The 17,863-nt window shown below is 38.9% G+C and overlaps 1 protein-coding gene across 2 annotated transcripts in view; it reads right to left on the minus strand.

The window, feature by feature from the left end:
• tent4a (terminal nucleotidyltransferase 4A) overlaps positions 1-17,167 on the minus strand; it is a 34,883-nt gene extending 17,716 nt beyond the window's left edge. The window contains exons 1-3 of one of the 2 annotated variants that reach the window (XM_062977936.1): positions 16,401-17,167; positions 3,193-3,316; positions 2,372-2,418 (exon numbers count right to left, since the gene is read on the minus strand). In XM_062977936.1, the coding sequence (XP_062834006.1) occupies positions 2,372-2,418; positions 3,193-3,316; positions 16,401-17,077 (848 nt within the window). In that variant the 5' untranslated portion in view covers positions 17,078-17,167. The remainder of the gene's footprint in view (positions 1-2,371; positions 2,419-3,192; positions 3,317-16,400) is intronic. The other variant, XM_062977935.1, reaches the window with a different exon arrangement.
• Positions 17,168-17,863: the final 696 nt, after the last annotated feature.

Raw genomic sequence — 17,863 nt, forward strand, 5'->3', positions numbered from 1 at the left:
TGCTTCTTAATACACTTTCATCACAGTATTTACACTTATTTCAGTTAGGTCTGTATATTCATAAACCTTTTGTATAGACATTTGTAAATCCTATCATTAGTATTTACATTTATTTTCATTTGGTGCAATTGCATCTAGGATATTTTGTATCCAGCATTCCTAGGTGCTATCCATTTCTTTTGTTTATATCTTAAACTTTTACATATCCTTTGTCTGATTAACATTTACTGCTAAGTTTTTAAGCAGATGATAATAAAAAATAGAGAAAAATAAAATGTGTTATCCCTCCATCACCCAACATCCCGACCACATTTTCAACTATATTGCTATCTTTAGCCATGTGCAGTTTTCTTACTTTATAATATTTTTATTGGTTTTATCCTTTTTTATCTATTCTATATATGTTGTCCATTTGTTTTTTATTTCCTCAATTTTATCCTCTTGCGTATCCTCCTTCGTTACACTTGTCATAATTTGAAATTGTGCCTGTTCATATATGTAATTGTTTCAGTTCTCCAACGCAACGTCCACTTAAAAAAAAATCCACTCCCATGCAATTACTGCTTATCCAGCTCAAATCAGTTTTAAATACAGTAGATTTTCACTTATCCAAGCCTCGCTTATCCAAGCTTCTGGATTATCCAAGCCATTTTTGTAGTCAATGTTTCAATATATCATGATATTTTGGTGCTAAATTCGTAAATACAGTAATTACAACATAACATTACTGCGTATTGAACTACTTTTTCTGTCAAATTTGTTGCATAACATGTTTTGGTCTTAATTTGTAAAATCATAACCTAATTTGATGTTTAATAGGTTTTTTTCTTAATCCCTTCTAATTATTCAATATATTCGCTTATCCAAGCTGCTGCCGGCCCGTTTAGCTTGGATAAGTGAGACTCTACTGTAGTTCTTATTTCTTTCTATTATTTCTCTTGTTTCCTAATATTCCCATTAGTTTCATGTCTAAATTTACTTGTACAGGTATTTTAAATATTCTTTCCATTGTTTTTGTTATTTCTCAGAATATATTTACTTTTAGACATTCCCACCACATATGTGAGTACCATCCCTTGTTCCACAATGCTAGCACATTGGGCTTACCCCATTTATCATATTATGATAATTGGGCTGAAATCCTATACCATTTTAGTATAAATTTCCTTTCTAATTTTTTGTATTTATCCATTTTGATTCCCTTCATCCCCTTTATTATATCTTGTATTATTTGCTTCATAAGTGGTCCTTCTCTTTGCCATTTATTTTGTTCTGTTTTTATTATATTGTCTTTACCATCATTTGTATATTACTCCTGTTAACCCTTCTTAAATTTTTCCGTTCTTTTAAATATTTCTCTCCATTCATCTTTTTTCTGTCATATTTTCCTTGTTTAAGTTTGTTATATAGACCTAATAATTTTATCCAGTTTTTATTACCCATCTTCTCCAAATAGATATTTCTTGTATCCATTTTGGTTGCCACCTTTTCCAAATTTCTAGGCTGTTTTCCTAGGTCCATATATTTTTAAAATACTTAACCCTGGATTACTGATGAATATCCCATGTCATCCCTCACCTTTCTTTCATTTTCTATCCTGATCCATTTTTCTTTCTTGTTATTTCCAATTTCTAATAATGATTTAACTTGAAATGCCTCATAATAAATTTCTAGGTTTGGTAATCCCCACCCTATTTGTTTCTCCCCCCCCCCCCCAAAAAGTCCAATCTTTTATAATTTTGTTCCATTTCTTTATTGATCTTTGATTTATTTTTATTGGTAGAACTTGGAATAGGTACATTAGGTTTTTTTTTGGGGGGGGGACATTTTAACTGCTTTAATTTTAACTGAAATGCTTAGGTTCTTATTTTTCCATACTTTTCTCATCTTTATAACTTTTTTCAAGCTTCTTTGTAATTTTTTCTACCATTTACTCTATATATTTTTTTTATTATCACTCTTAGGTATTTCATTTTGTACCCATTCACATTTCTGTCATTTTATTTTATTTCCTTTTTTTCTAAATAATTTACATCAAAATAAGGCAACAATAGGAAACTGTACCCTGATGATCTGGTATGGATGATCTGTGATAGTTTTAAAAATTGATTTTAAAGTGCAGATAACTGTTTTTATTTTTATGTATATTAATAATTTATAGTTTATTTTTGTTTTGGTGTTTGCTGTATATATGTTGTGCTCCACCCTGAGTCCTCTTCGGGGTGAGAATATAAATGCTTTAAATAAATTAATATACATAATTTGGGATTTTAAAATATTTACTCCTAACCCCAAGTTTATTTCAAAATCTTTTAAAATAATTTTTGACTCTTTAATTCCAGCAAATATTGGTCCAGACCACAGGACTCACCTAGTTGGTAGATATAGCCCTGTACTAAAACTTCCAAATATCTGAACCTGGAAAAGAAAAACAAAGTCAGTATTGAAATAAGAATATTGAACTGGTAAATGTCTTTTAAAAATCTATATTACTTTTTCTTTAGAAATTTACACAAGGCAGCTGCTGATACTTAATAGTTTATAAAGAAAATGGCTTAGATTTATCTTTCTTGCACAAGAGAACACACTGGCCTGATTCACAGATAATGCTATAGGCTGGCAAACCATGATTTGTTGATGAGAAATATTTCATGCCTTGCCGGTCTTCTCATTTCTGAAGTACTTCTCTTTTCTAATTTCCTCTAAATATAGATTTTCCCTGTTTAATCATCATGACAAACTACCACTACAGAAATCAGAAAAGAAAGGGCAGGATCCCTTTACATTGGAGGGGGGGGGGGAGTAATAAACAGCAGATTCCTAATTTTCAATTCATAAAACCAAATAATCAAGAGAAAGCTAGCATACAAGTTCACTAGTATCTGATACCAAGAGTGAAATCTTGGCATAATTTTTTTTCTGGCAAATTCCTCACCTGTAATAAAGACCAAAGCTAAATACATGTCAGGAAAGGGGTCATACAACAATTGTGGCTCTGATATTTATAAAGATAATCCTTAAGAACGTCTTAAAAGGAAGAAGGATTTGTGTGTTTTGGGTCTTCAGAGGTGTATCTTTTCAAATTAAAAAGAGCAAAAAGGCACTAAGGAACAAGTTGGAAGTTTCAGTCTCAGGCAGAAGCCAGTTACCTGCATTCCAAAAACGAGAAATGTTAATTTGGGATGCACTCACATCAGCTGTAGGCCAAAGATCTTTGATGACAGTTTCTATTCTTTTCACAACTTCCTTTCTCATAACTGCTTCTTCAGGACGAGGGGACATAAAGTCATAAAAATCCATTATTTCTTCATGAAGTCTAGGGGAAAGAATAAAAAGGTCAATAGAACCAGATAAAATACTTAAGTGTTCACAGAATATCTCACCAGAAATTTGAATCTGGATTTCCAAAGAAAAGCTGCTGGATTCCACTAGAGTTTCATTTTCAAACACACACTTAACAAAAACTGATGACATGGTCTAAAATAATAAACTTTCTGCAAACTTGAAAGATATCACAAATAGGTGTGCTTTCATGTATATGTGTTTATGTGTGTGGAGTTTGTTCCAAAATGTGCTGGGTTTTTTAAAAAAAATGAAAAATGAGTTATAGGTGGCAGCCCATTGTTATGTAGGAGTAGAATATTATGTACAGATTAAAACTAAAAAATGTATCAAATCACTCTGCTACAGGGCTTGGAAAATTGCGTTTTATAGCAAAATAAAATGCATATTTTCAGCACTTATTTATTCCAGTAAAATTTTGTTTAGTTGGATTTGATACCTTTCAAAAACAAGCTTCACGTTTTATTATTGAATGCCCCAGAGAAAGCAATCCCATCTGGAAGCTGAGGACTGGTTAGTATTTAGCTGGAAGACACCTAATGAATACCAGATGCTGTAGGCTATATTTCAGAAGAAGGAACTGGTAAGCCATCTCTGAGTACTCCTTGCCAAAAAAAAAAAAAAACACCCTATGAAATTCAGGAGGTCAACAATAAGTTAACAGGCAGCTTGAAGACATATACACCCATACACACTTGGCAAGACTCTGCAGTTTCTATTCCACACAATGAGAGGTGGAAACTCCTAAATACATTAAATATCACTGAATGTAGTATTTGTTTCTGAGGAGGCATACTTAGGATCACATTGTCCATATATATAAGCATATTTGCTCATATTCATACCATTTTACCTGACCCTCTTTCCCGAGTCTGTTTTCAGCTTGTATGCAGTTAACCATAATGATCCTATAGTATATTATTTCCAATCTTGAAAATACTTTTATGTAGAAAACTGTTCAAACTGAATTCAGTCACTTATATATACAACTAAATGGCTACAGCTAGATATATAGCCCTACATCATTGAGACACTGTTTCTATTATTGTGTTTAACATGTGTATGTTTCAGTATTGCAAAACTAAAGTAATTTCAGAAAATAAAGTTTAATCAACTTATTCAGTAACAAAAAGAACTTTCCCATACAGACTGAAACATGCTGGACAATCACAAATTAACTGTTTCTTCAAGATACACAAGATGCTTTCCAGATTACAAAAACACAACTGATGGAGACACATGAAAGAGAAAAATGATGTAGCTGAATGCATACAGCCATAAATCAGATTTGGTGAACAAAAGGCAGCTAGTTTTAAGTAAAATTTCATGGGCTCAAGCTCTATTCCTGGTCACTCCACAAATAATATGGCATAGCAAACTCTGTCATCATACATATTTGACAATTACAGTTAATCATGGTTCTTGATGAACATATTGATATGACATCTATGCCTACAAATATGTTTGTGATATGCACGCTGCATGGATTTATATGTATCATTAAAACACATATATTAAAAAAGCATTTTACAATGCCCATGATTATTTGCAATACAAAGACAGTTCTTTAATTGCTATTATTACTCAAATATAAAAGATCTTCCAAGCTATGTAAATAAAAAATAAAAAGAGAAGCAGAATGAAAGGAAAGTTCCACAATGCACCTGTGAGGTTATAGAACTTTTGGAATGTCAGTGAAAGTTGAGGCTACAGTCAAAAAAAGAGAATAACATGTCCTCTACAAACTAAAAGTCAGAGTATATGCATACATTATACCTATGGCTGACAGCAGCTAAAACACAAAACATTAAGATTTTTTTGAGGATTGCAGGGAAAGGGAAAGAGAAAATTGTCTGGCAAGCCCATCACATAATGAGTATACCAGAAGGTGAATTACAGCTGGAAAGATGTATGAAATGCACTTTTAAAAAACATTAATGTTGTTGCCTCATATAGAGATGTTTTGAGGACCTAAATACAGAAATAACATATTTTCCTTTCCCACTCTCCAAATCCTACTTCTCTACGCAATATAGCTATAAAATGCTATGGTTTCTGAACAAAAATCCGCTCATAACATGTAGTATAATGGGGAAGAAAGGTTTATTTCCCTTTACTGTCTGGATCCCTTCCCTTCTATGAGGCCTCAACAAGAGTACAGTGCTTCTGTTGCAGGATGGCTACACCATGATTAGACAGAGAAGGAAAGGAACAACCTTCTCTTCATTTTTCAAACACTGGAAAAAGGCAGATGTTCTTTTTGTTGATGTTAGTCAAAGTGGCCTGGATTACCGCAGCAGTCAATCTGGAAGCCAAGCCCTATGAGGAGCAATTTAGAGACTGGATAAATTTAACCTGAAGAAAAGGTGATACAATAACAATGTTTAAATATTTGAAAGGGTATCATATTGAAAATGTAACAGCTTTTTTTACTGATGTAGACTAGGACATGAAGCAATGGGTTCAAACTGCAGAAGGAGGAAAAGATAAGAGCTGTTCTGCAGTGGAAAATGCTACCTTAGAGTGTGGTGGGGTCTCCTTCTTTTGAGGTTTTAAAATAAAATTTGGATGGCAATCTATTGGGAGTACTTTTATTATGTATTTCTGCACTGCAGAGATTCAAATTCTGTGATTCTAACAGAACATGCCACAGCCTACAACTAACTACTCTAGCTTCAATCTGGAGTAGTAATTGAAAATCGTATCTAATCTCTTAAATACAATACCTCTAGGAAGAGTCTTGGTAATCACAAGTATTTAGTTAGTACTAAACCAAAGCAAAATCAATATACTGCTGCTTACTATCAAAAGTAAGAAGACTGAGGTTATGGGGCCGAGAAAATGTTTCTTCCCAGACTTCCAAGTGGCATATGGTGAAAGTGCAATTTGAAGTGAGAAATGTTTCCCATGCAAAACTCTCAATTTTTTAAAAAAAAGATTAAAAATTCATTACTAACAAAGCATGAATTCCAATTCAAAAGTAGGCAACTCAGCAGCCCGAGTTGTTAATAGTGATTTCCAGTCAATTATCTCCAGATTGTGTGTGAGAGAGTGATATGTCTAATTGATTTGTAAACAAAGAATAAAACAAAGTCACTAATCAAAACCTGGGTGGCTTTGGTTACTCTGATAGCATTATCTAATCAGAAAACACCTAGTGTACTCTATCATTATAATGAAGGTGCTGAAAGAAGAGAGGCTGGAAATTGGTAGATATACATATTGCTGACAATGTGTCAAGAATAAAAAAAACATTTAATATTATATAAAAATTGCTCTGAAGCTATATACAGAATGCTAATTCATTGAACAATGCTTCCAGACGGACAGCTCCTAGTGCTACCAATCAAAAGGTACTGTGGTTATACAGTATACCATTCTTTATTCTCAAACAGATTTTTTTTTGTAAAAACAAAAAAGAGTTACAAAACCAAATAAGGGTTTAAAACAGAAAATAGTATTGTCTGCAACAATGTAAAATTCTCTGTCCAAAGAAAGGTAACTGGAAACTAGTACAAAATTATCCAAGCTAAATCAACTTCAACATTTTTTAAGAAAATAAAAACAATAAGATAAATACTATCTTGCTTTCCTACATAACATTTATAAGATACTAGCTGTGCCTGGCCACGCGTTGCTGTGGCGTTGTCTGGTGGTGTTGGTGAGAAATTGTTGAGGTAGTGGTGGTATTGAATGTCTGTTGTATGGTTGTCTTTGTGTTTAGTATGCACACTGAAGTGAATGATGTGGCAGTGTGGAGTCAAGATAATCCAGTTCAAAGCAGATAATATAAGATTTTAAATGGGTTATATAGCTGTGTGGAAGGGCCTTGAGTCTACACTGCCATCTAATCCAGTTAAAATCTGATAATCTGTGGAAGAGGCCTAAGTGAGGCCTAACTCTGCCTGTCCCCTGGGCTGAGTAAGTTGCTAGGAGACCAAGTGGGCGGAGCTTAGCCTTCAAACTGGCAGCAATTGGATAAAAACTATTATTCCTCTCCCTGTAATTAGGACTTTATTTTTCTTTTCTTTTTGTTGTATCAACCTAGAGCCATGGATGATGGGTTGTGTTGTCAAATTTCGAGGTTGGGGGGCCTGTAGTTTTGTTGTTTTGTCCACTGCCCTGATGCAATCACTCTTTTATATATATAGACTAGCTGTGCCCGGCTACGCATTGCTGTGGCAAAGTGGTGGTGGTATTGGTTAAAAATTGTTGTGTGATTTTTATTTGACGTTATTTGCAATTTTTTATTAATTTTATTGTAAGTTATATTTTTATTTATTATATTTTATTATTTTCTTGTATTATTTTTAGTTATTTTCTGTTATTATAGTATTTTATTGTACAGTAGAGTCTCACTTATCCAACATAAACGGGCCGGCAGAATGTTGGATAAGCGAATATGTTGGATAATAAGGAGGGATCAAGGAAAAGCCTATTAAACATCAAATTAGGTTATGATTTTACAAATTAAGCACCAAAACATCATGTTACACAACAAATTTGACAGAAAAAGTAGTTCAATATGCAGTAATGCTATGTGGTAATTACTGCATTTACGAATTTAGCACCAAAATATCACGATATATTGAAAACATTGACTACAAAAATGTGTTGGATAATCCAGAACGTTGGATAAGCGGATGTTGGATAAGTGAGACTCTACTGTATTAATTGTTTAGTGTTTTTAATTAATTTTAGTGTTTTTTATTATTTTTTATTGGGTTGCTAGGAGACCAAGTTGGAGGAGCTTAGCCTTCTAACTGGCAGCAATTGGATAAAAGCAATTATTCCTCTCTCTCTAATTAGGACTTTGTTTTTCTTTTCTTTTTGTTGTATCAACCTAGAGGCGTGAATGATGGGTTGTGTTGTCAAATTTCGAGGTTGGGGGGCCTGTAGTTTTGTTGTTTTGTGGGTCGCCGTGATGCCATCACTCTTTTATATATATAGATACTTTTCTCTGATAAAGCTTTTCAAGTATTTCCTACATTAGCTTTTTGTGTGTGGCTTGTACTCTTTCTGGACAATTTTTACATGCTGTTGAAATGTTTCTGAACTCACAGAACACTTCTGTCTGTTTGACACATTCTAGTTTTAAAACTACTAGAAACATCAAAACCTTTTCTGAAGCAAGGACATATTGTAATATGACGAGAAGAAAATGGTCCAAAATTATTAATTTTGGCAAGTAAGTAATGGATACATTCACTTCCACTTATCACTTCTTGCCAGACAGAATAAACAGCTAAAAACAAACCAAGAAATGATCACTACTGGTTTGTTTGGGGTTATGTGTGAACTGCAATTCCAGGATTGCCATTCTATTAAATGGTCAAAATTTGAAATTAGGATTTCATCTTTGCATGTGACTGCTGGTTTCATTGGAAGTGATAAACCAAGAATCCTTGTAAACATCATCACAGTAAAGAAAACAGCACCGTGGGTTTTTAGGTTTTTCCACTCCTGCTTTTAGAAAGAAGTGGAAAGAATTAGGCAGTTTGCTTGGGTAGGCTGTTCATTATCAATATGCTAGGATTCGTTTCTCACACAGTGGAACAGCATAACATTCAAACTTTTATGTGAAGCCACCACAATGATCCAAAACATTTCATTAGTAGCTTATTATACATGGAAGTCGAAGGCATTAGATCAATCAAATCAAAAAGAGAAATAAACTAACAGTTGAATGCAATTCAATTTTTTAAAATATTTTTCTATTGTTTGTGCTTCTAAAAATCAGGTATAAATGCAGTTATTAAAGAGGCTGAGGTGTGATAAACTGCTTTTACTGAGTCATAAATAGAAACATTCTCTGGCCTAGGAAAATTAAGTTCAATCAGTTATGAATGAATTTGAAATATAACGAAAAAGTATTACTTCTGGAGACCCTGCAGCAAAACTGGCAGTGGCACAAGAAGCTTGGTGGAAGAGGAGTAAACTACAGAATAGACAAGTGCACTGGAGTCATAGGTAACTGTGCCAATAGCTTTCAAGACTTTTGTGTTTTTCCCTTAAATTTAAGTGATATAAGAGAAATGCTGGATTTAATATGAAATGAATATTCTAAATAAAAAATTGCATTAAAAGTGTTGGCTTTCACCGTATATCCTGTAATATTCAAATCATATTTTTCCCCTAGGCAAATACCCAAGTTCAAATATTTATGGCCAACTGGAGCTTAGAATTAACATAGTTTTATTTATTAATATATATTCTGAAGAAATAACTCTGAAGAATAGGATTCAAATCCTCACTCAAGGTGACCTTGGAAAAGTCACTTTCGCAGGCTGGATCTACATTGCCCTATATCTCAGGATATGATTCCAGATTATCTGCTTTGAACTGGATTATATAAATCTATACTGCCAGATAATAAGCAGGTCATTGGGATCAGATCCTGAAATATAAGGCAGTGTAGATCCAGCCTCAGTCTCAAAAGAAAGAAAAGGCAAACTTTTGCCCTTTTACCAAAAAAAATCACATTATAGTTTTGGAAGTCAGAAATGACTTGAACAGACACAACAACAAGCATACTGGAACAAGGATATGATGATTCAATCTTTTTTTTTCAAAAAAAAATATCCCTGGAATTATACAATGCCAACTCAAAGAGTATTTTAAGCATTTCATTAAAACATACACACAAACAGATTCTGCTTGATGACAGGCTTCATGAAGAGTAGATACTACATATATCCAATTTGTGTTTTAACTAAATAAAAGTAAATCTGTGTGACAAACAGCCACTGTTTTCCATGGGTATTCTATGTGTGTTATCTGCCATCATGTTGCCTGCTACCTTATAGCAACCCCATGAATTTCATAGGATTTTCTTAGGCAATTAATTACTCAGAAATGTTTTTGCTAGTTCCTTCCTCAGAAATGTAGACTACACCACCATGTGATCCAACAATGGGAATCTGACATGAATTCTGAAAGCAGAATTTGATAAAAGCTACTTTTGTTATCTCATATTAAGTTAAAGTCTCCTTGCCTAAATCTGTTGTCTTTGAAAATGACGGTTTCATTATGACAATCTCATGAATTTCATAGGGTTTTCTTAGGCAAGGAACTATCAAATTACATTTTGCCATTTCCTTCTTCTGAAATACAGTGAAATGGCTAGTATTCACCAAAGGTCTCCCAACGAAACATGGAAGATTTGTGCAAGTTTTGATCTAACACAGTGGTTCTCAACTTGGGGTCCAAAGATGTTTTTGGCCTTCATCTCCCAGAAATTCTAACAGCCGTAAACTGGCTGGGATTTCTGGGAGTTGTAGGCTAAAAACATCTGGGGACCCCAGGATGAGAACCACTAATCTAACATCATTTAAATACAGCTATTGGGAGTTAGAGACTATGTGTGAGGAACAAAGAACAAAAATACAAATCAGAGGCATATACCTTGGGAATACACCCCCCCCCATTTCTATTCATTTGTTACTGTCCCCCCATCCCTCCACAGCCACCAAGAGAAGGTTTAGGTAGCGACATACGAAGGGATGGGAGGAGTTAGCTAAAGCTGGATTAAGATGGTGGGAGCGCAGAGTAGTTCCAAAAACAAAGGAGCCTGTTTTACCACATGAGTGAGCCCTTTTAGGACATGAGCGTTGGTATCCACTGAACTCTGGTACCAAAATCCATGGATGCTCAAATCCCATTATACAGTCACCCCTTCACTTTTGCAGTTCTGGTTTTTGTGGTTATTCAGATTTAACTGAAATGTTCTATGGACACCTCAGCCCTCCAGTACAACCCCCTATGAAAGTTGACCATAGAATCATACTGGAGAACCTAAAGATTCCTATAAAGAACAGCTCTCTAGAAATCTTTAGATCCCACTAAGTGGGATTCTATAGTAAGCTTCCAGATGTTGAGAGAATATTCTAGAGGCCCTAGAAATTCCTACAGAGGCACTCTTTCAGATAATTTATATATATATATTCATGGTTTTTCAGTTTGTGGGGTCCAGTGCCCTTAACCACAGTGGATGTGGAGGACTTATTGTACACCGGTGTAGTAAAGTAGTGTCTCTGATATACAAGGTTTGCCTTAAAAAATTAAAAATAATTTGAAGCTATGGATAGATGCAGAAATAGAAGAGCTGGGGAAGAAGAAGGAGGAGGAGGAGGAGGAGGAAGAAGAAGAAGAAAAAGAAGGAGGAGGAGGAGGGGGGAGGAGGAGGAGGGGGGGAGGGGAGGAGGTAACTTTTCCCCCTCAGTCTTGGATCATGGAGCAATTGCATCAATAGAATTGTGTTGTTGAAGGCTTTCATGGCCGGGATCACAGGGTTGTTGTATGTCTTTCGGGCTGTGTGACCATGTTCCAGAAGTATTATCTTCTGACGTTTCGCCCACATCTATGGCAGGCATCCTCAGAGGTTGTGAGGATACCTGCCATAGATGTGGGCGAAACGTCAGGAGAGAATACTTCTGGAACATGGCCACACAGCCCGAAAGACATACAACAACCCCATCAATATAATTGTTGTTAATCCAACCCTGGAACTAACATCTCCCTTCAAGGCTCAATCTTATGGAATCCTGAGAGTTGCCATTTGAAGCTCCCCACTCTTTGGCAGAGAAGGCCTTGCAAAATTACAAAACCCACAATTCCACAGCATTGAAATGAGCCATGGGAGTTTAACAGATGTCAGCAGGACTAACTTGACCTTGTAGATGCACCCTGAATCTGATGCTCACACCACGTTGCACAAAAGGAAAATAATAATTTGGAACTATCAAAGGGTGTGTCTACACTATGAAATTAATGCTGTTTGACACAATATCTACATCCTGGCTCAATGCTATGGAACCCTGTGAGTTGCAATTTGCTGAGGCAACCCCCACTCTTTGCCAGAGATTAGGTTAGCCCCCACTCTCCAAGCCTTCCGTATACAATTGAAGACATGGCTATTTTGACAAGCCTTTGACCATGTTTAGAATCCCTTAATGAACATATTTGAGGACCTAGAGACTATTTCACTGTGCACTTTATGAGACTGATATTGATTGCAGTTGTTTTATACCTGCAGCTGTTGTTGCATTTTATTAATCTTAACCAGCAGGGTTTTGTGATGTTTATGTTGGTTGTTACTACTTTTGTGTGATTGTTTTTGCACTTTTTGTATCTTGTGTGTTTGCACACTCGAGTGCTTTGTCAGCTGCCCCGGGTCCCTCTGGGAGATGGTGGCAGGGTATAAATAAAGTTATTAGTAAGGCCTTGTAACACTACAGCTCCCAAGGCATTGAGGCATAACAGTTTAAGTGGGTGTCAAATTGGACTAATTCGACAGTGTAGATATAACCTGAGTCCCATGCTCACACCCCTATCCCAAGCTATACAAAAGGATAACTTCAAACTCTCAGAGGATATGTCTACACTATGAAATGAATGCTTGTTGGACATCATTTTAACTGCTATGGCTCTATGCTGTTCCTGTGCTAAACTGGTCTCTGGATGAGGACAAACAAATTGAAGCTTAATCCAGACAAGACAGAGGCACTTGTAGTCAGTCATAAAATCTGGGAAGAGGGATTTAGCCTGTGTTAGATGGTGTTACCCTCCCCCTGAAAACGCAGGTAAACACTTTGGGAGTACTCCTGGATTCGGCTCTGAACCTGGAGGTCCAGGTATCAACAGCAACCAGGAGTGCTTTTGCAAAGTAAAAGCTACTGTGCCTGTTCCTGGAGAAGTTGGACCTGGCCATGGTGATACATACCTTGGTTACATCCTAGTTGGACCACAATAATGTGCTTTACATAGGGCTGCCTTTGAAAAGTGCTCAGAAACATCCATAGGTCCAAAAAGCAGCAGCCGAACTCCTAACAGGGGTTGGATACAGGGAGCGTACAACTCCTCCATTGTGACAACTCCATTGGTAGACAGCCTGTTTCCAGGCACAATTCAAAGTGTTGGTTTTGATCTACAGAAAAACCATATCTCTTTCTATGAACCTGAGAGATATCTACGGTCTAATAGGGTGGGCCTTCTCTCTGTACCACCATCTTCTCAAATGTGTTTAGTGGGAACATGGGAGAGGGCTTTTTTGGTGGAAGCTCCCAGACTGTGGAACCTCCTCTCAAAAGAGACCAAGTGCCCCATCACAGTAGAGCATGGATCCACTTTAAATCCGGTTTCTGCCTCCTGCAGAATTCTGCGGTTTGTAGTTTAGTGAGGCCCGGGACCTATCTGGCTGAGCCGTTTCAAGGCCACTCCCTAAAAAACAAACCCCAAAAATCTGCACGAGGCAGAAACCAGATTTAAAGTGGAAGTCCAAAGCACCTGGAGGGCCGAAGTTTGCCCATGCCTGATCTAGTGTGATGAAGTCCCAGGATGGTTTTATCCATGCTGGCCTTCTGCAAACATTTCTCTGCCAAGCAGGCCTTTGGGGAAGAATGAGAATCACATTGTTGGGGAGGTGGTGGGTGGGAATTTGGGGGGAGAGGGGTTTCAAAATGCCATTTTAATTGTATCTATTTTAACTTTGTATCCACACACTTTAAAAAATATGTATGCTTTGTTGAAGGCTTTCATGAGTTGCTGTGAGTTTTCTGGGTTGTATGGCCATGTGCCAGAAGCATTCTTTCTGTCGGTCTGAGACAGGTGTGAATATTTCAATTGGCCACCTTGATTAGCATTGAATAGCCTTTCAGTTTCAAGGTCTGGCTGCTTACTGGTTGGGGGAATCCGTAGTTGAGAGGTGTTAGGTGGCCCTGATTGTTTCCTGCCTGGAATTCCCGTTTCCAGAGTGTTGTTCTTTATTTACTGTCACAGTTTTAGAGTTTTTTAAATACTGGTAGCCAGATTTTGTTCATTTTTTTAAAAAATTCTCTGTAGTGGCCTCCCGACATTGTAACACCCTCCAAAGAGAGATGAGACAAGCTCCTACACTGTCCTCTTTCCACAAGGACCTGAAAACCTGGTGATCCCTGCAGGTTTTCGAGCAGGATTAGTCCTAGCCCCTCCCTCTCCCCCAGTTGTCAACTAGGAGCCTGCTTTGCACTTTATCCACCTCCTGTCCCTATGTTATTCTAATGCACTAGTCCTTGCCTAGCCCTTCATAATTGACCATGTCCATTCTGAAGTTTTGGTCATCGGTATTTTGAACCCGTTGATGGAACATATTGAAACTGGATTTTAATTTGTGGTTGTCTTAGTAGAATTTTATGTTCTTGTTTTATTATGTTTTATTTTTATTATGTTTAACTTTGTTGTATGGTCTCTTATGTTGGAAACTGCCCTGAGTCCTCTTGGGGAGAAAGGGTGGTATATAAAGTTTTATTATTTATATACTGGCTATTATTATTACAGTAGAGTCTCACTTATCCAACATAAACGGGCCGGCAGAATGTTGGATAAGTGAATATGTTGGATAATAAGGAGGGATTAAGGAAAAGCCTATTAAACATCAAATTAGGTTATGATTTTACAAATTAAGCACTAAAACATCATGTTATACAACGAATTTGACAGAAAAAGTAGCTCAATACGCAGTAATGCTATGTAGTAATTACTGTATTTACGAATTTGGCACCAAAATATCATGATCTTTTGAAATCATTGACTACAAAAATGAGTTGGATAATCCAGAACGTTGCATAAATGAGACTCTACTGTACTTATATTTATATATTCCACTGGCTACCAGTTTGATAGCGAGCACAATTCAAAGTGCCGGCTTTAGCCTATAAAGCCCTCAACAGTTCTGGCCCAGCTTCCCTGTCCGAACATATGTTCCCTTATACACCATCTCAAAGATTAAGATCTTCTGGGGAGGCCCTGCTCTCGATCCCGCCTGCTTCGCAAGTGAGGCTGGCAAGGACGCGAGACAGGGCCCTCTCAGTGGTGGCCCCTCGGCTGTGGAACTCCGGAACTCCCCCCCCCCCAGCGATATAAGATCAGCCCCCTCCCTACTAGCCTTCAGAAGGAAAGTAAAAACCTGGCACTGGGTTCAAGCTTTCGGATAATAGCGCAGTGCAATAAGAGATGTGTAATATGCGCAATGATCATGGAACAGCTAAAGACTATTTTTGGATGACGTGATTTTAAATGAATATATGTATTTAATTGTCAATCTGTATTAATTTTTAATTTGCAAATATTTTTAGCTCATGTTTTATATGCATTTTTAAGGCATTGAATAATTGCCATATGTAAGTCGCCTTGAGTCCCCTTCGGGGTAGAGAAAGGCAAGGTAGAAATAGGGTAAATAAATAAATATTATTTGTTTCATGGTTTCCTCCTTTCTGTTAAAATTGTCCACATGCTTGTGGATTTCAATGGCTTCTCTGTGCATTCTGACATGATAATTAGAGTGGTGCAGCATGTCCATGTTCTCAAATAATATAATGTATCCTGGTTGGTTCATCAAGTGCTCTGCTATGGTCGACCTCTCTGGGTGGATTAGTCTGCAGTGCCTCCCAACATAGGATTCCCCCAGGCAGTAAACAGCCAGACCTTGAAGCTTTTTTTTTTTCGTGTCAGGAGCAACCGGAGTTGCTTCTGGAGTGAGAGAATTGGCCGTCTGCAAGGACAATGCCCAGGGGACGCCCAGATGTTTTTACCATCCTTGTGGGAGGCTTCTCTCATGTACCCGAATGGAGCTGGAGCTGATAGAGGGAGCTCATCCGCGCTCTCCCCGGGTGGGATTCGAACCTGGCAGCCTTCAGGTCAGCAACTCAACCTTCAAGTCACAAGGCTTTTATCCCCTAGGCCACTGGAGGCTCCTACCTTGAAGCTGAAAAGCTAGTCGATGCTAATCAAGACAATTAATTGCAACATTTACACTTGACAAGAGTTCTTTCTCCCACCCTGGACCTTCCACAGATACGTAAACGCCACTTGCCTAGTTTCGAACATACTTCACAACCTTTGAAGATGCCTGCCATAGATGCAGGCAAAACGCCAGGAAGGAATGCTTCTGGAACATGGCTACACAGCCCGGAAAACTCACAGCAACCCAATTTTAGTTTTGTTTGAAACGGTGGTTGGAGAAAGGAAGCCACTAACGATGATGCTCACAAAGCGGGGGCGCCCTGGGAGACTCACTCACTCACCCTTGTATGCCGGGGCTGTAGGGCCTCCTTTTCCACGGCGTGCCCTGCAGGACCAGGCCGCAGCCGGGCTGCACGGAGGAGCAGAGGCCGCCCTCCCCGGCTCCTCCTCCTCCACCACCTCCGGCGGAGAGCAAGTAGTTCATGCCATAGGTGCTGGCCTTGTTCTCCCGTTTCCTGCGGCCTGGGTGGTACTGGTGGTAGTAGTGGTGGTGGTGGTAGTAATGCCGCGGAGGGGCGGCTCCCGAAGGCCGAGGCCCCGGGCCGCCTTCCTTGGTCGGCTCTTCCCTCAGGGGGCTCCCTTCGGCGGGCGGCGGCGGGGCAGACGACGACGAGGAGCCTCCTCCTCCTCCTCCTCCGCCGGGACTATCGGCTCCGGACTCCGAGGAGGACGACACTGAGGGAGACTTCTGGAGGAGCAGCAGCCGCGGCGCCCGCCTCTCCTCTTCGAGCGGCGGCGTGGCGGGGCCCAAGCGGCAGAGGGAATAACGGGCCGGGCCCGTTGGCGGGAAGGGAGGCGCCGAGGAGGAGGAAGACGAGGAGGAAGGCAAAGAGGGCGAGGAGGCTGAGCCTATGCCGCCACTGCCGCCCCGGCCTTGCGAGGTCTCCCAGATCTGCATCCAGAGCGCATTGGCGGGGCCTTTCTGCTCGGGCTGGATCCAGGCCACGCGGGGATCCATCCATCCGCCCCTCCCTCCTTCCTCAGGCTCCTTCCTGGCCGCCGGCGCCGACGGGCCTGTCAGGCACGCGTTTGGAGGAGGAGGAAGAGGCGGGGCCCAAAAGGGGGCGGAGCCAACGGGGAAGCCCATTGGACTCCCGCCCCCGCCAGGCCGTCGCCCCTTGCCCCGCCCCTGAGCGCCAGCCGCGCCTGCGCAGTCGAGACCGCCCGCTCTGAACTCACGACTGTGTTCTTTACTTTTCGGCTGCTTTCCCTCACTGTCCAGAAATGGTCGTTTCTGTCCTCACCCTCACGTCAATGTCGTCTTTGCAGTGCAAGGAAGAGCAACGTGAGAGAAAGCGGACAAGCAGGATTCTGGGTTGCTGTGAGTTTTTCCGGGCTGTATGGTCATGTTGCAGAAGCATTCTCTCCTGACGTTTCAGCCACATCTATGGCAGACATCCTCAGAGGTGTTGGGGTTTGTAGATGATAGAACGGAAGCTCTTACGTGTGCCCGTGAGCCCAGAGACACCCTGCAGAATGATGCACCACTCGGCTTTGCAGAACAAATAACACAGGAACTTTTACTGATTCCAAGAGATCAACAGAACAGTAGTACAGTAGAGTCTCGCTTATCCAACTTAAACAGGCCGGCAGAATGTTGGATAAGCGAATATGTTGGATAATAAGGAGGGATTAAGGAAAAGCCTATTAAACATCAAATTAGGTTATGATTTTACAAATGAAGCACCAAAACATCATGTTTAACAAGAAATTTGACAGAAAAAGTAGTTCAATACGCAGTAAT

This window comes from Anolis carolinensis, chromosome 4 (assembly GCF_035594765.1).
Source record: "Anolis carolinensis isolate JA03-04 chromosome 4, rAnoCar3.1.pri, whole genome shotgun sequence".
NCBI classification, from domain to species: Eukaryota; Metazoa; Chordata; class Lepidosauria; order Squamata; family Dactyloidae; genus Anolis; species Anolis carolinensis.